Source organism: Pleurodeles waltl, chromosome 3_1, assembly GCF_031143425.1.
Source record: "Pleurodeles waltl isolate 20211129_DDA chromosome 3_1, aPleWal1.hap1.20221129, whole genome shotgun sequence".
In the NCBI taxonomy this organism is placed as follows: Eukaryota; Metazoa; Chordata; class Amphibia; order Caudata; family Salamandridae; genus Pleurodeles; species Pleurodeles waltl.
This window is the reverse complement of record NC_090440.1, coordinates 246138536-246163276: the sequence shown is the minus strand read 5'-3', so window position 1 is coordinate 246163276 and position 24741 is coordinate 246138536. Positions and strand designations below refer to the sequence as shown.

The following is a 24741-nucleotide window of genomic DNA, read 5'->3' as shown; positions in this document are numbered from 1 at the left end:
TGAAAAGGTAAGTATGTTACACTCATACTTTTAGTAAAATCAAAAAGGTCTTGGCTAATAGACACCTAAAAAAGGTGATGGGGCTGGCATTGACTGCCAGACTCTTGCCCTTGAGAAAGAAGCAAAAAAGAAAGAAACAAAGAAACAAGGAAACAAAGGAAGAAAGTGAGAAAGAAGGCAAGATAGAAGGCAGGAAAGAAAAAAAAACAATGAAGGACTGCTGAAAGAAAGAAAACCAGAATGAAAGAAAGAACAGAGAGAAGTCAAATGATAAAAGACAAGAAAGAATGACAGAAAAAAAGGAAGAATTAAAGAAAGAAAGAAAGAAATACAGTTAAGGTAGAGCACACTAATTAGCTTATATTCAGAGTTCATGTGAGCTGATATGAAATAACAGCAATCACACAAACAAGGCCATTACAAAAAGGAATTTAGAATGGGTTTTAGGTGAGGTGAGATCAAATGAAGCTGTAATGTGCCCTGCGTTCAAATTGAAAGCAACCTGCTATCACATCAGGCTCTAAACACAAAGTCAACACTAAAGTAAATAAAAACAAAAACACTGCCACTGAAGGGGACTACCCTGTGTGTGGGTGTGCTCATTGTGAAAGAACAAAATGCAGTCACTGAAAGTTAAGTTAGCCAGTGGCTTAAGTAGGCTTGCACATTGCCCCATACTGCATGCTGTAGTAGGTTAAAGCAAAATGTGAATGACACAAAAACAGGCCAATATACGAGGAGAGGTGGCTAAAAGGCCCTTTCAGTAAGTACATTATAGGCATAATTTTTGTAAAATCTAAAGGTCTTGGCTAATGCCAGACCTAACAAGGAGGGTTTCAGTAAGTGATAACATCAGTTCAAAAGTGTGGCACAACATGAATCACTATTAACAATGGACCTTGTGACTGACACTCACCCTTTTATTTTGTTTTTTGAAGACAAATGACTGAGGCCGACCGCTCTGGGTTAGTTTGTTTGAAGTGTTGGCGATGATTCAGCGTCTTGCACACTCCCTCATTCATCACACCCATAAGTACTAAAAAGACACCACCAACGCTTCTTTTTCCAAAACTTTATTTTAGTCCAGAAGATGCTACCAACCCTGGCAGATACCAAGGACAACTGCCAGGATAGAAGCGTTTCAACATTCCCTTCCACTATGTTGCCCAGCAACATTACATACCCAACATTCCAACATATACCCAACATATCTCTCTTCCAAACTAACAAAAAGTTTCTGCCATACATAATACAAAGAAAAAAAAAGAACCTACGCAATTTACTAAAAATTACCTACTGAAAATTCCCTACATCTAAACTACAACATTATCATTTCAACTACGTAATCTTTGAGATACTACGGACTCCTCACAACTCTCTTTTCCCTTCCCCTCAAATCTGCATTACCTTCTTCACTACCATCTTCCCCCATTTCATTTCTCCACCTCCTCAACTCCAATTCATTGCACTTCACTACACTTTCCACATTCCACCTCTTACCATCCTCCAGTTCCACACTGAGGGCCTGATTCTAACCTTGGCGGACGGCGGAGGCCGTCCGCCAAGGTTCCGCCGCCAAATGACCGCACCGCGGTCACAAGACCGCGGCGGCCATTCTAACATTTCCTCTGGGCCGGCGGGCGCTCTCCAAAAGAGCGCCCGCCGGCACAGAGGAAATGCCCCTGCAACGAGGACGCCGGCTCAGAATTGAGCCGGCGTAGTTGCAGGGGTGCGACGGGTGCAGTTGCACCCGTCGCGTATTTCAGTGTCTGCATGGCAGACACTGAAATACTTTGCGGGGCCCTCTTACGGGGGCCCCGCGGCACCCCCTACCGCCATCCTGTTCCTGGCGGGAGACCTGCCAGGAACAGGATGGAGGTAGGGGGTGTCAGAATCCCCATGGCTGCGGAGCGCGCTCCGCAGCCATGGAGGATTCCCCCGAGCAGCGGAAAGTCGGCGGGAGACCGCCGACTTTCCGCTTCTGACTGCGGCTGAACCGCCGCGGTCAGAATGCTCGTGGGAGCACCGCCAGCCTGTTGGCGGTGCTCCCGTGGTCGGTGGCCCTGGCGGCCACCGGCCGCCAGGGTCAGAATGACCCCCAGAATCTCCTCACCTTCACAATCCATTTAGGAATAGACCATTTAGATCCTCCCTTCTTAGATTTGTCCCAAACTTTTGTTTGCACCCAATCGGACACTGCCAACTCTCGTTCCACAACACTTCCCATACCCCTACCCTCATATTTTCCTTGCCTAACCGTCACGCGATTCATTAGACTTCCCTCGTCCACACTCTCCCTACCTGCCTTGCCCATCCACCCCGACACTGCTCTGGTACAAGGTTTTCTACCCTTCAACATCATGAATGGGGTCTCCATCGTAAGGGAAAGTGGGGTGATGCGATAGCTCCACAACATATCTTTGACCTCTTTTTTCCAACTCAACCCACTTTGCAACGCTAACTGGATGTTTTCCCCCAACACACTGTTTAATCTTTCTACCACTCCATTCTCCCTAGGATGCGCTATAGCCGTCTTGATATGTTTAACCCCACTACACATAATTTTCAAACTCTCCAGATGTGAATTGTGGCCCATTATCAGTTACCAGTACCTCAGGGTAACCCTCTCGCCTCCAAATTTCTTCACACATCTCAATCATCACACTAGATCTGACGTCACACACTAGACTGACCTCGGGCCATTTGGAGTGATCACGATGGCAAAAGTTTTTCCTTCCCCCTCCAAATTAAATGGACCACACACATTCATTCCTACCCTTTCCATTGGCTTATGTGGAAAAGGTATTGGAACCACAGAAGTACCCTTGCCAATATGCGTCTTGTCACTGCACGCGCAACTCAAACAATTCCTGACAAACTTCTCCACATGTCGATCCATGCCCGGCCACCAAAAATCCTCCCTCGCCTTCCTCTTCATTCCTGACATACCCCCGTGGCTCTCATGCAGGATTCCCAAAATATCTTCTCTCAACCTGTGCGGCACAACCATCTTGTCACCTCTTCTTATTACTCCTCCCTGCTCAGACAACTCCGACCACACAAATTTGAAATTAGATACCCTCTCCACAACGTTCTAATCCAATTCCCCCCAATGTTTGTCCAAGTTAGATAATATCATTTGCATCACTCCATCCTCCAACATTGCTGTCTTCCAAACTTCCGCCTTTATTGCTTTTGTCACTATAGGGTGTATGTCCGCCACAACCCAATCTTCATCCACATCATATTGTACACCCTCCATTGGTAATCAAGACAAACAATCGGCATTCACGTTTGCCACTCCCGGAACATACTCAACAGCAAAATCATATTCCTGAAGTCTATATAACCACTTCACTATGCAGGGTGATGCACGGCTGGCACCTTTGGTTGTGAAAATATCCACTAATGGTTTGTGGTCAGTCCGTAAGTTAAATTTTCTTCCCCATACATAGTTCCTGAAATGATGCATCCCCCACCAACAAGCAAGAGCTTCTTTCTCGATAGCCGAGTAGGTCATTTCCGCCCCCCTAAGTGTTCTCGAGGCAAATGCGATTACATTTTCTTTACCCTTTCATACTTGTACCAAAACCGCCCCCAAACCATACATGCTAGCATCAGTATAAATAATAGTATGGTCATTTGTCACAAAAGGCTTTAGTTCCACAGCGTTCATAATGTTCTTCTTAAGCTCAATTAACGCCTGTTGACATACTTCCGACCACTCAAATTTCTGGTTTTTCTTCATTAATGCACGTAATAATGAGCCATATCTGCAAAATTCTTCACAAGTTTTGCATAATACTCTGCTAAACCCAAGAATGATCTTAGTTGATCCTTATCCTTCGGACTCGGCGCTTTCTCAGTAGCATCCAACAATCCTATCCTGGGTTTTATTCCCTCAGCAAACACTGTGTGACCCAAGTACTCCACACTCTGGCATTCAAACTTAAATTTTTTCATCTCAACACTCAAACCCGCTTTTTCCAAAATTGAACACATTCTACTCAACACTTTATCATGTTCCACCTCATTTTCTGCCCAGACTAACACGTCATCTTGGTAAAACGTTACATTCTTCATCTTACCCAATAAATGCTGCATCACTCTTTGAAAAACTGCAGAAGCAGATGCTAAGCCAAATGGCATCCGCACAAATCTATATGCTCCTTCAGGCGTGATAAACGACGTGAGATGTTTAGAATCTGGATGTAATCAAATCTGATTATACGCATTTGATAAATCAAGGGTGGAGAACACCTTCCCCCCATGAATACTGGTTAACAACTCATTTATGTTCAGAATGGGATGTCTGTCTATCCATATGTTCTCATTTAAATCCCTCAAATGAATGCACATCCTGATTTTGCCATTCGATTTCCGAGCTAGCACCACTGGGCTCAACCACTCCGAAGATTCCACTTCTTCTATTACCCCCAACTGCAACAACCTTGTTAGCTCAACCTTGAACGCATCCCTTAATGCCAATGGTACAGCTCTCACCTTGTGCACTCTGGGTACCGCACCGTCCTTCAAGACAATCCTATGTTGAAATTTCTAAAGACAGCCCAACTTATCCCCGAACAACAACGGGATTTTCGATCTCCATTTCTCCACCTTAGGGTCACCATGTAACACAGTTAATACCTGTTCCTCTGAATTAGGGTTCAACACAATGCCTAATGCTCTTTGCTCATTCCATCCCAATAAGCATCTCCCTTTACTCACAACATACACACAACCCATGATCTCCCTGCGTTTGAAAAACATTTTCCCTATGAAAAATCCGACAACCGGTATTTTAGTACCTCCATATCCCACTAGTTCAATCATAGATTTGTATCATTCCAATTTTCCTAACTTGAGCCATGTATCCCAGTCAATAAGTGTATGTGGAGAACATGAAGCCGCCCACATGTCAACTACTACACCATTTAAGCTTACACTGCACTTTGGAGGCCTATCACATTCATTCCTTATCTGCATTACACTGTCTTCAAGTGTGACTTCTCCCGTAGGGACATCGTTCAACATTAAAATTTGTCTGTGATCTTCATCATCATCTGAAGATGTTCTTTCCACCTTTTTACTATCCCCCTGTTAACAATTTAAACTTTTCTTTTTTACTCCCATCCCCCCTTTCTTCTGGTTACACACTTTGGCAAAATGACCCATTTTGTTACAATTGAAACACTTTGCATTTGTAGCTGGACAATTTCCAGAAAATGCTAGATGTTTCACGCTACTGCATCAATAACATTTTTTCTTTTTCTCTTCCGATTTACAATCGTTACCAGTGCTTTTAACTCTGTCTACTTCTTGCACAGTCACATTCTCTGCTGTGTTTTTGTTCAATTCTTTTATATAGCGTGATGTATCTTCGATACGCCGTGCAATAAGTATAGCTTCATCCAAGGATGGGTCCTTTAGACTCAAACATTTTTCTTGGATTTTTAAATTCCTTGTGCGATTAATCAATTGGTCTCTTATTATTTCCTCATGCAAATCCCTAAATTTGCAGGTATTAGCCAAAGTTCTTAATGCACTCACAAATTGGTCAATCAACTCACCCTGCGCTTGTACCCTAGAAAATAACTTGTGGTGTTCAACCACAATGCTCACTTTTCTGCTAAAATGACATTCCAATGCTTGTATAGCTCTCACATACATATCATCACCCTCACCCTTTTCATCAGAACCATCCTCATTATCAACAATGGTATTCAATGGCAAGGTTTTCAATACTTTCCTGCCTTCAACACCTAGATTATGCTTTAATAAAGCAAATTTCCTCTTCGCAGTGAATATGGCTCCTCTTAATGCCTCCAGGTACGTTTCAAAAGTCTCTTGCCAGTCTTCCCATGGCATACTGGGATCACCTGGAAGCGGCAAAAATGCAGGTGGGGCACTATAGACTGCATGGTGAATGATGTGTAAATATACTACCACTATGAAGCCGATAAAATCGGACACACTCTTTTTTTTTTAGATTATATATGTCTCGATATTCCTTCTCTTTACTTGTTAAAATGTGCCTTCTAAACGCCCCTTTACTTGGTTTGTTTAAATGTACCCATTCAATACTTTAACGATAGAGGAAAATTCGACGGCGTCGACATCCATATCGAAGGAAGACTTGTATCATTTTCTCCAGTCAGTTGCCCTTGTTTTATTAAGTGTCGAGAAAAAACGTGACACCAACGTGTTTGCCTAGAAACACCAACTACGTCAATAACAGCGCATGCGTGAAGCGCATGAACCCAGTGTGCATGTGAAAATCAAAAGTCGGCTTTTACCAGTCTTGTGCGCAGTTGCGGCACACCGGTATGACAGGCGTGAGCTAGTCCGCTGCGCGTGCCCGTGCTCAACAGTTAGCTTTTTAAAAGCAAACAATCCGCTCCGATCCGCTATCGCAACTGCTGCATATGTAAGTAAATGCTAGCAATTGAATATTTCACCGATGTACAGTGTTCAATGGTTAATAAAAAAAAACACTAAAGCGATATCCGTCTCGCACTTCAGTACCTTAATTTTCCGACATACTTGACCCTGACGCGTACATCCAGGTCCTGAATGGTTATCCTTGCTCAGGCAAATATCCTCAGACGTCGCCCAAGATATACAACACGCAGTTTATCAACGGCCACAAAATTTTGACAGACGCCTGACTTGTCAGCTGCAGCCATGAAACCCGTAATTCCTCCTTCTTCGTGACGTAGGGGTGTAGCTTCACCAGGGTTGGTCACCAGTGGCATCCCACCCTCATCGCCACTAAAAAGACACCACCAGCGCTTCTTTTTCCAAAGCTTTATTTTAGTCCAGAAGATGCTACCAACCCTGGCAGATACCAAGGACAAATGCCAGGATAGAAGCGTTTCAACATTCCCTTCCACTATGTTGCCTAAAATTACATACCCAACATTCCAACATATACCAAACAAGTACCATGGCTCATAGTTCAGTAACTCGATCTTAGTGGTCATTACACTTGACTTGCAAACACTTACCATATTGGCTCAAGGCAAAGACAAACTCCACCTATGCACCCATGCAGTTTGGCGTGCTACAGATGTTGGGCAAGCATTTCAGTATCCAACGTAGGGGCAGTAAGCGCTATACAAATATAAAAATACAATACAGTATATCACCCACTGATCTCTTTCGTCTCTGCTACCTGCCGACAGTGACATGTACCTTTATAAAGCAGCAGAGTGATACCATATGCCGTGGGAGCAGGACAACTACCTAAGTCTTCCAACAGTTAAGAGAAAAGAACAGAATTAATGCGTGAGGTACCACCTCTCTGTAGCTCTGCTTTGTGCATGGCCATTGTGGAAGGCCTATGGCCCAACTTGCCAACCAAAGGCTGGTGTGCAGTGACATTCACTGATTGGCGGAGCCACTTCGTGCTATGACGTGCTACACTAAAGTTGGACGTGCTCACATCTATGCAAGATTTGTTGCAAAGCTGCCTGCCGCCAGGTAACAAATGCCCAGATTATCATTACAGTGACTGACTGTAGGTAGAGTAGCTCAGCTGCAGGAGCAAACTTCTCAGCACTGTGCACGCATGGTGTTGACAGCTGGCGTCATGATTTACACTAACTTGTCTCACAAAATGTGTACCTGGCACGTTATTAAATACACACCCATAGAGAATCAGGACTCCCTAACAAGTGCAGGCAGTCTTCAATCACCAGCTCAAATTAAGTATTGTGCTGGGACTGTTCAGCACTATTGAGAAGCATACATACTTGGAAAAATTAGGGTTCCCATGTGTGGCTAGTTTATTGAGTGTTTTCATGATGGAGAGTAGGCAATTGAAGATAGCAATGTAACTTCTGCCCTCCATCCTTGGGACAAGGGTATACATCCTAGATTGCATCATAAATTTTAGGGAGATACTGAGTAGATTGTACCTGAGCCTTACAAAAGTAAAAGTGCCCATCTATTCGAGGTGGAACAGCAGATTTGTATCTAGGTGGGTATTACTGTGCCTCAGACCCTTCAAAGGATTGTCATGTCTGGTTTTCCTCACTTTCTCTCTCAGTGTTATTCCCTGGAGAAGGAAGCTGTGAATTACCTTAGAGCATGGAAGTAAATTCCTTTATAGCTAGCATTTCTGTGTGGTCCATGATTTGATGAATGTGAAAGAGAGGGTTTTGCGCAGTAAGATCACCATCCCACATTTTCTTGGGGTGCTCTCCGTGTTGGATAGAGGTGGATTACAACTAAACAGGGTGGTACAACCCAGTCCCGCCATAGTTTATCCGATTCGAGTCTGTCTAGGTGTGTCTCTTGCAATAGGGCAATGTCAGCCTGTTTGGAATTAAGACAGGATAAGACTTTTTTCCATTTAATGTAGTGGGTGAGGACGTTTACATTCCATGAAACTATCCGTAGGGGTACTGCTGGTGCCTTATTCGTGTTGGGCATCCTCCTTTCTTTTGTCGACCCACCCAGGGGCATGAGCACGTGGGGTAGGGTAGCGGAATACGGGTAGGGGTCGGGGGATGAAGGTAAGTGGGGACAGGGGTAGGGGTCTTTAGATGGAGAGAGAGGATAGAGGATGAAAGGAGGGGGAGAAGGCAGCAGACGTGTAGGATAGTAGGAAGAGAAAGAGAAAGAGGAAAAGGGAGAACTAATGGGAGTCTAAGAAGATAAAGAAAGAGATCAGGACTGGGGCCCCGATATCCGCGAACTTTAACCGGCGGGTCTAAAACCTAGGCCAATTGAGCATCGACGCTCGGCCAGCGGGCCCTGCGCTGAGAGAGGCGGCGCACACAAGGTGACCAGGCCCCCCCTGCGCAGGGATCCCCGTCCGCGCACGGATCTGGGTCGTGCCCGGTGTAGGCAGGTGGCCCAAAAAGGGGGGGTGGGAGGAAGGGGGGGCTGCGTAGAGGGCGTACACTACTCCTATGGCAGCCCAGATCTGGGAGTGGGATGTTCCTTTGCGCTAGGTCGGTATGTCCGTGATCTGCTCTACTCCCTTCCCATCACCCACGGTGGGCCCTCCATGGCACTCACTTGGGAACCAGGGTCTTGAATCTTGAGTCTTGTGCCCCCCCACATACCTGGTGCCCCATCCCTAACCGGGTTAAACTGGCCGTAGGGGGGAGTAATATGCTGATAAGATGATGAAATGATAAAATGGTAAAATGAGTCCTGCATGTCCTAGAAGATGCACAAGACCGGTACTCCAGAGAGGGTAAATGAGGTGAGGTAGGGTTATCGTTTCTGAGAGAGAGCGGAGGGGGGGGGCAGGATGCGGGGGGAAATAAGTTTCTGGGTCTCGAGTGAGGGGAGGGCAGGGAGGGGCGCCCAGGGGCAGATGGGAGTAAGCAAGGGCGATAAGAAGCAATCAAGAACAGTCAAAAAAGAAATTCAAAACAATCAAAGACATTTGAGGTCTTTTAAAGGCACTGGCACTCGGCGTTATAGTGTCTTAGACATGCACAGAAAACCGATACTCATCTCTCCATCTGGCCTTCTCCGCTGTGGGGCCTCTGTGGCGCTTCAACGATAGCCCATGGTTCACGACAGCAGAGACCCGTAGGGGGAGCATTGTGCCCACCTGGCCTCAGGTGGGGGGCACTGTGGGTTTCAAAGGGGGTCGGGATTTATCTCTATCAGACAGCTGTGTATACATCGCCACCGCCTGTAGTACTTGACCCCTGTCGTCATAGTTTTTTGTTAGTCTCTCCCCCTGGTTTGGAAGTCCGTAGCTGTTCTTCTGTCAGGGTCTAGTACAGTCTCTGGCTGGCCAGCTCCCAGGGCTTGGCCCTGTGCGTCCTGGGAGGGGGGGGAGGACTGTGCCGTTGTTTCCATGGTTTGTGACGTGTCATGCAACCCCTCTAGGAACATTCTCAGGTCCTCTGGGTCTTAAAAGGTCTGTGACTCCCCGTTCTTGGTGATCCACATCCTGGCTGGCTTGAACAGGCCGAATTTCACGTTTAGGTGATGAAGGCGGGGGCGAAGGGAGAGGAAAGCTCTCCTACGTTCTGCAGTCTCTCTGGAGAAGTCAGCAGACAGCCGTATTTCTAGGGTACCCAAACGGAGTGGGCCTTGTGTTTGGGCTGTCTGTAGCAGTTGGCGAGTCTGTCCATGGCACAGCATGCAGGCTATGAGTGGGCGAGGGCGGCCTTTTCTATCCTGTCTCTTGGGACCGAGTCTGTGCGCCCGTTGGAATTTTAAAGGTGGGTCAAATGTTGTATTGGTTAATTTGGGGAGCATGTCTCGTAGGTAGGAGAGGATGTCCATGCCCTCCGTCCCTTCCGGAATCCCGAGAAGGCGAATGTTGTTTCTGCGGCTTCTGTCCTCTAGATCGGTTAGCCTGCTGTGAAGGTGTAGGAGTTCCTGGTCTCTGTTGGTCCAGGAGGCAGCTTGGGCTTCCACTGTCGTCACTCGTTGGTCCAGCCCGGAGATTTGCGACTGGAAGCCTGCTATTTCTAGGCGCATAGATCTTGTCTCTGCCGTTAGCGCCACCATGGCATTGTCCATACCTTCCAATTTGCGGCCCACCGCCAATATCTCCTGCAGTATTCGATCCATTGCTGCACCTTGCATATCCTCTGTCATGTTGGTATGCAGGGGTTAGGGGGTCTACTACGGGGGAGTGTTTCTGTTGGCGCAGGGCTTCAGAGAAAAGTCGTTGACGGGCTGGTTTACCTGATGCTTTGCCCGTCGTCTTGCCTCTGGGCAATGCAGATTTCCCTGTGCTGATGATGTCCGGAGGGTACTTGTCCTGGTCTTAGCACGAGCTGAGAGTGTAGAAAATGACTGGGGGGGGGATTGGGGAGAGAGGAGAGAGGGAGCCCTATTTGAACAGAGTGACCTCGGGGAGCAGACATCTGGTTGTTTGGACAGAGTATAAGTCTGGGCATGGGCTCGAATGTAGACAATGCCTCGTCGTTTCAGGGGGGGGAAGTCGTGTGAAGGTGAGGCCTCTTGCCGTCCTCCACACCTTGCGTTGATTTGGGAGGTCGCGGAGAAAGAGAAGGAGTAGGAGTGAGGATGAGTGCGTCTCTTATGGTGGGCCTCCTGGTTGCTTGGAAGCACTTTCACTGCGGATGTTCCTGGCTTTCCTCCTTCCCCCCTGTTCTCCTCTCTCACTGTCTGTCCCCTCTCTCCTTTGCTGTGCTGTATTCGTGTGGTCTCTTGTCGTTATTGCCGTGAATGGTTTCCCCCCTCCTCTTGCTCCTTGTTGCTCCCCCCTTTATTTCAATGTTCGTTGGTTGTTTTCTTTTTCTTTTTTCCTTCCTTCCCTCCTTCCTTTTTGTTTAATTGTTGTTGTTCTTTTCTTCCTTCTGGGTAACTGTGGGTGCCCCGTCATCTTTTTCTGTCTCTTTGTCTTTTTTTTTTATTTCCTTGCTTCGTTTTGTTTTCCTTTTGCTTTGTTTTGCTGTTTGTTTTATTTTGTTTTGTTTCGTTTCCCCCCCCCTTGCAGGTCTCCGCTATGGCGCAGCGCACCATGAGGCCATAGGTGCAATGCTAAGTTGGGGGGGATGCTGCTGGGATCGGCGGGGGAGCCCAGAAACACCCACCGCCCTCGGGGTCCAAGGAGAAAGGAGGCGCGTCTCCAGCTCCGGTCCTCCCCTCTGTTCCGGGTCACAGATCTGTGCCCCGTCCTCCGCTCCCCCCAAGCCCAGGAGAGAGTGGTCACCACTCGCGGGGGCAGGCGGGCGAGGTGTCGGCCGCTCGACGCCTCCTCCGGTGGTGGTCGCGGCAGCTTGGGCAGGGGGAGGCACGCCTCTTACCGCAGGACTCCGGGAGGCACGTCTCTTCGTCGCGGCCGGTCCGTCACTCGAGGCCACGGCTTGTGTTCCTGCCGCAGGCCTCAGGTCCGTGCTCCACTCTCCCCACGGTGTGTCAGGGGAGAGCGCTTCTCCTTCTCACCGGGCGTCGGCCCCCCATCGCCTCCGACCCTCTGCATGTGCTCCAATGTTGCCCGGGGGGGTTAAGGTGCGCCCCCGGCACAGCAACCCTCGTCCCGCGGCCCGTCGGCTCGCGGAGCTCGGCTCAAAGGTGGCCATCCTGGATCGTGGCCGGACCACGCCCCCACAGTTGCTGTTCTGTCGGCTTTTCTGAATCCTTGATTCCATCAGACCAAGCAAGTGGAGTGGTGTTCCTGGAAGGAGTCCCTGCCATCCTGGTACTGACATATATATATATTTATCTATATACATATATATATATATATGTATATATATATATATAGATAGATAGATATATAGATATATACATGTAGGACACAGACATCTACAGTATCCTTTTTGTGGTAATGACCCCTTCCAGTGATGTCAGGCCTTACTTGGATTTAAGATGAACGTATATTTAGTCAGGGACTTTAAAAATTGTGTTCTTCCAGAACTTTTCTCTTCTCGTCAGCCCTGAAAATATTCTCTCTTCTTTAGATTACCAAGACTCTTGCATTCATATTCCAGTGCACCTCACGTCCTGGTGGCAGACTCATCCTCAGCTGGGATTTGGCAAAAAGTTAATGGTTTCATGTAAGCGATGATGGATGTGCTTCCTTGGCCTCCCTTGTATCCCAGGCTGCTGCTGCAGTATTTTCTGGCTTGTTGGCCCCTTTAAACCTGGACCTCAAGACTTCGATCTTATATCTCACAAGCCTAAGGAGGAGCTCCCTTAGTGGATGCTGAATTTCAATTTTATGATTGGACTGTCTATAACTCCACTTCTTCTGTTTGTCACAAAAGATGCCAATGTCCAGGGGTGGAGATATATCCTGTCACATCACCCAACATCTCTGTCAGTTTCACCGGAGCACAAACGTTGGATGCAGATTGTTCTCCAAAGGGCTACACACTTTATTAGCCTCTCGAAGCTGATTTTCCCTGCTTGGGTCTATAGCACCTTGCATGTAGGGTATATAAAGAATTGCTCCTATGCACAGGGTGAAAGCCTCCAGGTAACCTCACCATTATTTTTTGTTTTTGTTTTTTAGAAACATACCCTAAAGTTGGTTGGAAAAAAGAGAATGCCAAAGATTCTACCAGGACATAGTTAGTATATAGTTGGCATTCATTTCTGATAAAATTGCTTTCACTATTTCGATTGACGCTTTTTCATCAACACTGATCTGCAAGAGCATCTTTTATCTATAAGCAGGTGGTTTATTTAAGAGACCGCCAGTAAGGTCTGTGTTTATTCAAAACAATTGGCTAACCGTGGTTTTGGACTGTCTTTGTTGCACTATTATAGGACTATATTACACACCAAAAACATCAAGATCTTCTTGTCCAATGAGAAGTTAAATCGTATAAAGTTGTATATCCAAGCGCTGCTCTGTCTTACTGACAACCACCGCCTAGTTACTGATGCACTACTTGAAAAATAAACAACTACTCCACATGTTTCCCAAAAACATGGTTCACAACACACGCAATTATCAATTTTTACATCAACAAAAACCTCTCAAAATGTAATTCACTTTTTATTATTCCCCTTATTTTTATCCTATTCTTTTATGCATCCCACAATTGCTGAGCATTTTTGTTGAAGTCTGTATCTGTTTAGGCCCATCCATCATATATAAGAACGCAGTTTCTCACATATCTGTCTCTGCTTCTCTGAGTGCCGCCTCTCTAGCTGAGTCTAGGATCTCTGTCTCAGTTCCTCAGCAATTCTCAACATGTGCCCGGCATCCTAAATTTATATTCGGCTAAGGAACTGCCTAAATTTGTATTCATGCCATGCTCTGTCTCAGGATCTATGGGGGTCAGAAGACCGCGGCGGTCATTCTGGGTTTCCCACTGGGCTGGCGGGCGACCGCCAAAAGGCTGCCCGCCAGCCCAGTGGGAAACACCCTTCCACGAGGAAGCCGGCTCCGAATGGAGCCGGCGGAGTGGAAGGTGTGCGACGGGTGCAGTGGCACCCGTCGCGAATTTCAGTGTCTGCTGGGCAGACACTGAAATTCAAAGTGGGGCCCTCTTACGGGGGCCCCTGCAGTGCCCATGCCATTGGCCAGGGGCCCCACGACACCCCATACCGCCATCCTGTTCCTGGCGGCCGGAACCGCCAGGAACAGGATGGCGGTGAGGGGGTCGGAATCCCCATGGCGGCGCAGCAAGCTGCACCGCCATGGCGGATTCCCATGGGCAGCGGAAAGTCGGTGGTACACCGCCGGCTTTCCGCTTCTGGCCGCGGCTGTACCGCCGCGGTCAGAATGCCCGGCGGAGCACCGCCAGCCTGTTGGCGGTGCTCCCGCCGACCCCGGCCCCGGCGGTTTTTACCGCCGGGGTCAGAATGACCCCCTATATGTGTGTCCGTGCCTATGTTTATAGATGGTTCTACCCCACAGAGGATAAAATGCTCGCAGTGTGGTGTTCAATAGCACAGTATTCCAATTAAAGTTTTGCCCCTCAAGTCAGTACTAGTGATACTGATGCAGACTTTGAGCGTATGTTCCCTCAAGGCTCACCACTGTCACTTTATTCTTAAAAAATCTACTTGAAACTACTACATGATTTGTTGGTCCGGAGACTTCTGGAATTTTATAACTTTTCCAGCAAGGAATTATGAAGAATTCAAGGTCAAACCTATTTTGAATTATTAATGAATTGACGGAGAACAACTGATTAGCTCTTTACTATTGTACAACAGAATTAAAATTATAGGATCAAACAATTCCTTCGTTTGGCTCCTAAAACCACTTGTATCTGGTTGGTACCTTTACTTTTACTCTGTCTATCTAAGATACAATTTCTAGGAATACCATCGGATTGAATCCTGTCCATGGGTGCCATGATGATCCTTATGGCCAAGAGGTGGAATTTTAATAGCAGCCCCCTTGGAAGATCACAGTTATTCCTAGAAAAAAAAGGTTAGCAGAAATTACATGAGCTATAATTTACTCTAGGGTAGACGATGCAAACATGTTATGTACAGGATATACAAATAATACAAAATGCAGAACCTGCACCTGACCTGAAACAATAAATCTAAAAGAGAGCATTCTGCCCCTCATTGCGTACAATTCATCAATCAATCAGTCATTTCTAGAGTGCACTACTCTCCCATAGGGTCTCAAGGGGCTGTGGGGTCTGTCTTCAGGGTTCAGTCGAAGAGCCAGGTTTTGAGGTCCTTCCTGAATTGAGGTAGCAGTGACGACTGTCTGAGGTGGAGAGGTAAGGTGTTCCAACATTTTCCCGCGAGGTAAGTGAACGATCTTCCTCCAGCTGAGGACTCCTTTTTTTGTGTGGTAAGGGAGCGAGCAACTGATGGGAGGAACAGAGAGGTCTGGCAGGGGAGTGCCAAGTTATGCAGTGGTTGAGGTAGCTGCGTCCAAGGTTGTGGAGGGCCTTGTAGGGACGTACAAGGAATTTGAAATTGATTCTCTTCATGACGGGGAGCCAGTGGAGGTCTTGCGTGTGTTCTGTGATGTGTTCTCAGCGCGGAATGTTCAGGACAAGTCTGGCGGCGGGGTTCTGAATTTGTTTTAAACTTCCTCAGGTTCTTCTTGGTGGTTCTGGCATAGAGGACGTGGCTGTAGTCAAGTCTGCTTGTGATCAGGGCATGTGTCATGGTTTTGTGGCATTTGCTAGGGATCCATCTGAAGGTCTTCCGTAGGAGTCTAAGGGGGTGGAAACAGGTGGAGGTGAGGGAATTGACCTGTCTTCTAATGGTGAGTGCTGAGTCGAGGACAATGCCCGGGTTTCGTGCGTGGTCTGTGAGGGTAGGGAGGGGCTGCCAAGTGTTGAGGGCCACCAGGATTCACCCCAGGCTAAGGATGATGGTCCCAAAATGAGGATCTCGGTCTTGTCGGAGTTCAGCTTAAGGCAGCTCTACTTCACCCAGGCGGCAAATGCTTCCATCTCGTCTTTGAAGTTCTTCTTGGCCGTTGAGGGGACTTCAGTCAGGGAGATGTTCAGCTGGGTGTCATCAGTGTAGGAGACGATGTTCAGACCGTAGTTCCTGACAATTGGGGTGAGCGGTGTCATGTACCTGTTGAACAGCATGGGGCTCAATGAGGATTCTTGGGGTACTCCACAGCTGATTTCTGTAGGTTCTGACAGGTGTTGCGGGAGCCTGACTCTCTGTGTTCTGCCTGCCAGGAAGGAGTGTATCCATCGAAGGTCCTTGCCGCATATTCCTGCTGTGTGGAGTCTGGCACGTAGGGTGCGGTGGGACACTGTATTGAAGGCGGGTGATAGGTCTAGTAGGACAAGGGCTGCTGTTTGGCCATGGTCGAGAAGAGAGCAGATGTCATCTGTGGTGGCGAGCAGGGTGGTCTTGGTGCTGTGATTCGTTCTGAATCCTGATTGGGAGATGTCCAGGACATTGATGTCCTCGATGTGTTGGCAGAGCTGAATGTTGATTGCTTTTTCTGCAACATTGGCTGGGAAAGGCAGCAGTGAGATGAGGCGGTAGCTCTTGAGATCCGTTTGGTTGGCATTTGGTCTCTTCAATAGCGCGCGGATCTCTGCGTGCTTTCAGTCCTCGGGGAAGGTGACTGACTCTAGGGAACAGTTGATGGTCTTGCAGAGTCGGGGTGTGATCGGGGCACTGGCCTTGTTGAAGTTGTAGTGTGGGCAAGGGTCACTGGGGGCTCCAGAGTGGATGCTGCTCATGATGGAGTAAGTCCCGTGCATCGTCAGGGGGGTCCAGGCATGCAGGATCAGTGGTGGTTTGGTGAATCCTGGTTGGGGTGTTGTTGGTGAGTTTGGAGAGTCTTGGGGTCTGAAGCTGTCATAGATATCCTTGATTTTCCGATGGAAGAAGGCTAGTTTGTCACAGAGGTCCTGGGATGGAGGGATGTTAGTGGTCTCAGCTTGTGTTTTGGTGAATTCCTTGATGACTTTGAAAAGTTATTTTGTGTTGCATGTGGTGGTGTTGATGTGGTCTTGCAGGGCTGTTTTCCTAGTGGATTTGATGAGACCATGGTGGGATCTTGAGGCAGATTTGAAGGCTGCAAGGTCGTCTGGGGATTTGCTATTCCTCCATTTCTTCTCCAGCGACCTGCAGGTGTGCTTTGATTCCTGGAGTGCGGGGGAGAACCAGCTGGCTTTCATGGTTGTGTGTTTCCCTGTAGTCGTTCGAAGAGGAGCTAGGGTGTTGTCGCAGTCGGTGATCCATTTGCGGAGGTTGCGTGCTGAGGTGATAGCATCTGTTGTGTTGGGGGATGGCGAGTTGCTGAGGGTGTTGACAAGTTGCTACTCTGTAGTATGGTTCTATTTCCTGTGGGGTGGGCGGGTGGTGTTGGTGTGCACTGTAGGTGGGGACATGGAAAAATGGATGCAGTAGTGGTAAGTCCAGTGTAGCGGAGTTGATTCATTGATGGTGACGTTGTTGCTGGCGGAGAAGAAGGGGTCGAGTCTTCTACCGAATGGAATATCTAGTTTAAATATACAATACTCTTCCACAAGCAGTAAGTTCATGAGCACGTACACATTGAAGATTTTTTTCACGTGCTAAGTACAAAGAAAAAGACAGAGGAAAGCAAATAACGCCAAATTGAATGTCCTAGGTACCAAAATGCCAGAAATATTATCATGAGTTTCTGTGGATCTCCATGAGGGTCAAAACAAATTTGTTGAGTTCTCTGAATCTCTAAACTAATGATGAGATGAAGTTTTAAATGCAGATTCTTTTGAATAGTTCTAACTATGCACTATGTGTTGACTGGCAGCGCCTCAGTGCCTGGAAAAACGTTTTACTATTCTGTATTGTACTAGTAAGTATGTCTACGCAACCAAATTTCTATCTTCATAGTGAGACTTATCTTATTTGAGTAAGTAATATTCTATCTTTGACTGATTTAGTGCTGCCGGGGATTATAAATTATCTGTTTCCACTTAAAAAAAAATATTTGTTTCAGGCTTGCGTTCACCACCTGGATCATCTCCAATGTCCTCTTCTGCATGCCAAACATTCTCTATGGAGCCTACCTGATCCTGGTGACTGCATCCTGCATGCTTCTCTCACTTGTGTCATTCTCTGCAGTGAGAGAGGCTCCCATGTGTACCATTGCATTTGGATCATCCATCCTGAAGACCACCTTTGGAGGCTCCTTCTATCTGACGCTAGTCACAGGTATGTAAAAGAAATTGTTGATGTATTTGATGACCACCTAAAGGTAGACATCCAAACTTATTTTATTTTGTATATAATAGTTGTGTCTCACTGCAGCCTCTCCCTGAATAATACCATGCAGTCAAATTGAGAATTGTAAGGGGAATGAAGTACGTTTGTTGAAAATTTTGTGAATGCTTCACTTTTATGACAAATTCACTTTTTATTCTCCTACATTAACCACTAAAGTTATCTTTGTGGTAGGCATTGCTCATTCAACGGTCAATGAAGCATGTTGAAATGGATATAGGAGAGTTGGGGCGGTGACCCACCAGTGCCCCTAAATCATCATGACTACCATTAGGATTGGGCAATCACAATTTTAACCCAGTTGACTTGTCACCAGTAAGTGGCATGGAAGGTGAGGAGCTCGCCACTAGTGTGGCGGGACTTGTATTACAGTATCTGTATCTAAATTGGGATAAAGACAAAGTTGTGAGATCTTTTCACTGGAAGAAAGTACCATTTTCTTGCGACACTCTAAATAGGGCAAATAGTATTGCGCCTTGGAAGTCTTTTGAGAGACTGGGTTCCTGGTAGGGGACTATAAGTCATATCTGCTGCTAGACTCAACTGGTGAAAGGAGGAGAAAACAAGCCCCCCGTAAACTGCCCACATGAGCCCCGCTATGCTTGAGACTCTTTTCCTGATGGGGAATAACAAGTCACATCAACCTCAGCTTCTGGCCCCATCTGGTGAAGGGACGATGAGGCAGGCCCCAACAAGCACTGAAAAATGCCAATGTGGGTCCCTCTGTGCATAGCCGACGCCAAGGGTGTCCCATCCTGCACCCGTCAGCACCAGGAAGAGCCCGAACAAGGTCACCTCCTTTTTTGATTTTTGAGGCTACAAGTATTCTCATATCAACTGAAACTATATTTGCATTGACCCTCTAGGTGTTAGGGTTAACTGAGTTCATGCTGGGGGTTTTTCAGATCGCTCTTGAAGACAGTATTTCCACACACCTCAAACGTGTTTAGTGAATTTTGTATTGTTGTCTGAATGTACCAGTGCTTTGACATTCTACAATATTTCTTCCAAGTGTAAAGCAGTTTCTCTTTTATTTGTTTTAAGTTTATCTGTTGTGTTGTTTTCAAATGGAGAAAAGAAAGTTAAGAAACAAACCCCTAGGGGATATGGATTAGAAGAAACCTGCCAAGCGAACCACACAGAATTGTACTTTAAGAGAAATCGATGATCGAAAAAAAGAGGTTGAGCAACTTTTAAATCCCTAGAAAATCCTTTGCAACAACAGAGAAAGGGTCTGAAAAGGGAGATTTTTAATCGAGGGTCTGAAAATGCTGGATATATTGTCCTTGACCCTAGCAATGAGTCTCCACAGATGGTAAATAGCACTGATAGTTTCATTCTGATCACTCCTAGTGTTACACTTGAACCTAACGTGGTATGTATTAATCGTTGTGTTCCCCTCACAGATGTGACATATACTTCTAACGCAGAATTTGATAGGAGGGTGGAGTGAGGGAAACAACTAAGAATAGCCTGTCACACAGTGACTTACTTGCTAGGCTAACACATTTAAAAACTGAAGTAACTGATCCCCAAAATTGAAACTGACAGTAACTCCAGGAGAGAAATTATGTGCAGGGGGCTGAGGCGCAACAGTACTAGACAAAAGCAACTTTTTAAGAATAACTCCATCGAATGAAACCTTTATTGCAGCCTGTTCCCGCCAAAATCCTATTCGAGTCATTCCCAGTAGACAATCTCCTGACAAGCATATATATCACTGCTCCTGACATATGTGCCACTGCTCCTCTTCAGTGGTATCAGCTAAAGAAACAAATTCAGTCACCAGCTTCTGATGTAGTCACAACACTATATCAGAACGCAAATCACAGACGAGGAAATGTGACAGAGACCCGAAACCCAGCTCAATCTGAGGCTGCTGTGAAACCTGACATCCTTACGGTATCGACACTCTACTTACCCAGATGAGTTTGATTATATTACATTAGTAGTGAAAAAATGAATAGTTAATAGGCGTATTACCATGGGTGCTCACTTTATTCTGCTGTTAGGTTCCCACATACAGTCTATCTAACCTTAGTCCACTTTACAGAGGATCACCATCCTCTAAAATGGAGCATTTAAAGGACAAGTGTATATCTGAGGCTCCTGGACTGGAGTCAAATTTGATAGAAGTAGATTGACTGTAAGTGAGGGTTGAATCCCTGAATACAGATGGAAAAATGAGTTTTAGCCAGGACTACACAAAATTGCAACGTTTTACCTGGGTTAAGCAATCTAGCCCAGCTGGAGGTTAGTTTAGAACCATTATTGGAATCAAATATACCTTCAGTAATACCTAGTGTAAACCAAGTATCTTATGCAGATCATAGTTCACCTGATAGATTGTCCTTGTTAACTTGGAATATATCCGGCATAAAGGCAAAGCTGGCAAATGTGAATTGGGAATAATTTATGGAGAGTTTATGGATGATTTTGATTTTAGCCACATTCAAGAGACCTGGGCACTAGATATGCCCTTTAGGATGTGTTACAAAACTTACCATATCCTAGCACTGGCCTCCTCTGCCAGTCGAGTTTCTGGGGTGTGTGTACTTTTATTAGAATCGGCTTGAGCCGCTCAGTGAGACAAATTCGTAGCCACTTATCTGAAATACCGGCTTTAGTTGCTGTTCCCAGCCCAGATGTGAAACTTCTTGCCATTAAGATATATAAGAAGCTGTCAAAATTCCATAGAAACACGAACTCTCTAAATTCTTGCAGACGTATTAGAACCACAGAGCAAGAATTTGTTCTTTATATTAGGAGGCAATATAAGTTTACTTTTGAGCCAGCTTTGGCACTCAGGGTTTCAACTAAAGAAGAAGATGCCTATTGGGGTATCCCTGAATTGACCATTGCTCCCAAAAAACAGCTTCCTCAGAGTGTCCTACAACTTGCTGATTTATCATTCTCAAATGCATGTTCATGTGCATGTAACAGCCGCTTCCCTTTGGGCATTGATGCTAACCCCACTTTAACAAGGGAAACTACAGGAGCAATATTTATTGTATTTTAGTAGATATACGGTTGTGGGATGTAATGTTAGGCATGGCCGTAATCCCAAAATTGGAGAGTAATCACAATCCCCTGGCCTTATTCCTATATGGTAACATTATGAAGGATTTATCAGACCAAGGAATTCAGTGGGGAGAAGATATACCAAATAGTAATAACAGAAGGAATATAGGATGGGAAAACGTTATTAAATGCCCATCAATTGTAGGGTCAATCTATATTAGTTTAATGCCAACACTCTGCTCATTTTAGTGAAAACCTGAGTAATCACCATCTATTAGGGAAGGCACATGCTTATTTTTTCGAGGGGCTGACTTTTTTTAAAAACTAGATACCCCACAGACCAACCCATTGCTTACCAAAAAACTTAGCCAACAATGAGCCAAAATAGCCAACAATGAGTCAATTTATTAACGCGATAAGACCAGGAGTTACATTTCAAGTATGATTGGTGAGGGCTGCCTATAATTAAACTAAAAGAAACAAAAAACTGCTTTGGAAATGGGACAATGGGAAGACTTAGTGGAAGCAACAAGATCAAAGAATCATAAGCTGTTCTGGCACATGGTGGCTCATAGAGGATAAGATATTATATGAACCCTTAGACCCATATTACACAATCTGAGTGGGTAACCTTTAAAGCACCAAGGATGGGTTGGCCAAGGAGGATTTAAGTTCACCAAAACAGGAGATGTGTTCCACTTCTACTCACACCATAGAAGGCACTCACAGGTGTAATAGCCGTATGTTTCATTTTTCCTTAGTGGATACCCACACTGCATCCTGTGCACAGACAAAAGGGATGGCCTAGATAAAATCCCCATGGATCTGTTCTGCTCAGATGGGCCCCCTATTTAAATTCCCTCTTCCAATTCCTATATCCTTCCAACAGTCCATCTGTTTTTCCATCCATCCTTTCACCCTACTCTATATCCTTCCTTCTACCCATCGATCTTCTGAACTTTCCATCCTGCCTTTTATCCATCCAAATTTCCATTGTTTGACCCTTCCATAAATCTATCCTTTCACAGTTCCTTAGGTTCACCATTCCTTCCTTTCACCTTTCCTTCTTTTCATTATTCCTTTCACATTTTTTTACCTTTCACCCTTCTGCTCACCCTCCCTTCCTTCTCTCTTCTTTACATTCTCTTTCTCTTTTCCTATCTACCTGTCCTTCCCTCCTTATCATTTCCATCCTTACCTTTTCTATTCTGTTTGCTCTATTTTCCTTTATCTCTATCTTTCATCCTCAGTTTCAGTTGCCTAATTCCTATTTCTCTTTCTCCTTTACTGTACTTGGTTCAATTTGCAGATATCACCCCATACCTTTAGCATTATTTATCAGTGCCTTATAGTAGACCAGCAGGTGGAAGAGATATGAAGTTAATCAACGTTTTAGTGAGATGCAGGTCAAGAGCTATGGGTCTCAAGTCTATCGTTCCTCCCCACACATAAACTGTGAGAGAAAAATTGTCCATGGTCCTTTATTTTTCCTCTCCTGGGGAAATAATAATCTACTATGTTTGTGCCGGGGAAGGCCCAGGGACCTTGCCTACAATGGTTATAAGAGAGGAGACCCAAACAAGCTGTGAGCTGTCACTCTTCACAATTATGATAAACACTCTATTATGTATATGTATTCTGCATATAAAAGGTAAATCCATAGAGGGCTGAGAGACGTCAAAGTTGCCAGCCCTCCTCCATATTATTAATAATAAAACGGAGCCCTCCTCCATGAAGGTGGCAGACATAATAGCCATTAAAAAACATATATGTGCCAAGTAGAAGACCTGGCATTTGAAAGACATTCCATATCTCCCCATAACTTAGAAATACTAGAAAACAAAATACCCTGTGGCAAGGAGACTACTCAGGGCATAATGGTAGCCAGCTGTCCGTTTTCCCAAACTACAGCTCACAGTAGACGTAAGAGAACGATGTGAACACTTGCAGGGAGCTGCTGGGACCTTCCCTCAGCCACAGATCCTTTAGATAGTTAATAAGGCTGGAACTTAGCATAGGCTTCTATAAACTGCAATACATTTCTATGGGACATAGAAGTAGTTTCCTGGAAGCTTCTGGGAAAGCCCATAACTTTTTCCATGTCACATAAAACTAGTTTGACGTGGACTAATCTGGGGTGTCAGGGTGTGACACATTTAAGCACAGATGTTGCTGTTGCCTGTACATCAGAGTTGCACCCCCTCGTTCCAGTTTTTGACATCCTAATGCACTGCACTGTTTGTGGTATTGCTTGTTCTAACTATATTGCTAGTGCTTGTGGCATTGCATCTAACCCCTTTGGTGGTATTGAGGTTCAGAATCAAATTAGCAACATTTACATTTGTGAGATGTTTCCTTCCAGTAAGGGTTCGTGGAGCTCCTATATTTAATCCACCCTTTTTATTACGTACATAATGCTGCTGTATAATATCTTCCTGGAAAAGCTGGCACAGACACGATTTTTTACTGATGATGCACCATTGATGGATGTCAGATTGCCCAACAACAACGCATCTCCCGCAGCTTTACTGAAAATTCTGGGCAAACTTTATGATTGGTTTGGTCAAGCTATCCTAAAACATAATAGTTCCAAGACAGCGCTTATAATACTTTGGCAGGCAAACAAACATTCTTGGGAGAATTAGCCCAACAGAGAGCTTTGGCCAATAATTCCCAGTATCAGAAATAAAAAAATAAATCTGTGAGTAATGTTTGAGGAATTTAACCCAACAGGGCCCTGGTGACTGAAGCTTCTCAATGCTTGGACAAGGGCATGTATGCTAGCCTGCCCCTTGGACTGATCCATCACTTGTAAGGGAGCAGATTGTTTTTAGGTTGAGAAAGAGGGATCACCTTACAGCATCATAATATCACTGCTTTGGCTGCAGGTGAAAGACAAGATCCATTTTGAGATATGCTGTCTAGTTTCAACCTACAGATGTGTTATCCCAGCGACATCATGCAATGGTTTCAGGGTCATATGCCCAATAGAAGTTAGAGGAGGGGAAGTCATCACTTCCTGGGAGATAGGACCCTGATCAAACTATTATCTAAAGGAGAAGAATGTTTGTCATATCAGTGCCTCACCTTTTGAAATTAATTCACTCTATGCTCACCTCCTGGATGGCATTTACAACTCCTTTGAAGACGCACCTTTTTTGGAGAAGACTGAGGCTGCTAGATCCCCAGCAAGCAGCCAATTAGTGGCATACATTATGCAAATGCTTCGAGTCAGTCAGTCTGTCAGCACCCAGGGTGTGCTGTCACTATGACTCATTTGTATGTTTGCTGTTACACTAACTTTTTTAGCACCTGCCTAACACTGTTTCTGCCCAAGCTTCTCTATGTTTTACATTTACTACTACAACAAGCTAGATAGGATTCGTAATTATAATTTTAATATTTTGCATGTCAACTTGTGCCAATACTGCAGCAGGTTACACAATAGACTATATTTTGGTGTGATCTTCAAATCTGGACAAATATGCCTTTTGTATGCATGCTCAGGGTATTGCAGACCTGCAGAATAATGTAGCCAAGTTGAAAAAAGACTACAGAAAATTGAGTGGATCTAAAAGTCACACACATGATCATAGG

General features: G+C 45.5%; 1 protein-coding gene across 1 annotated transcript in view; it reads left to right on the top strand.

Annotated features, from left to right (window-relative positions):
- The window catches only part of LOC138284000 (dual oxidase maturation factor 1-like), a 415581-nt gene that overhangs the window by 386935 nt on the left and 3905 nt on the right, over positions 1-24741 (top strand). Inside the window, exon 6 of the mRNA XM_069222333.1 lies at positions 17840-18054. Within this exon, the coding sequence (XP_069078434.1) occupies positions 17840-18054 (215 nt within the window). The remainder of the gene's footprint in view (positions 1-17839; positions 18055-24741) is intronic.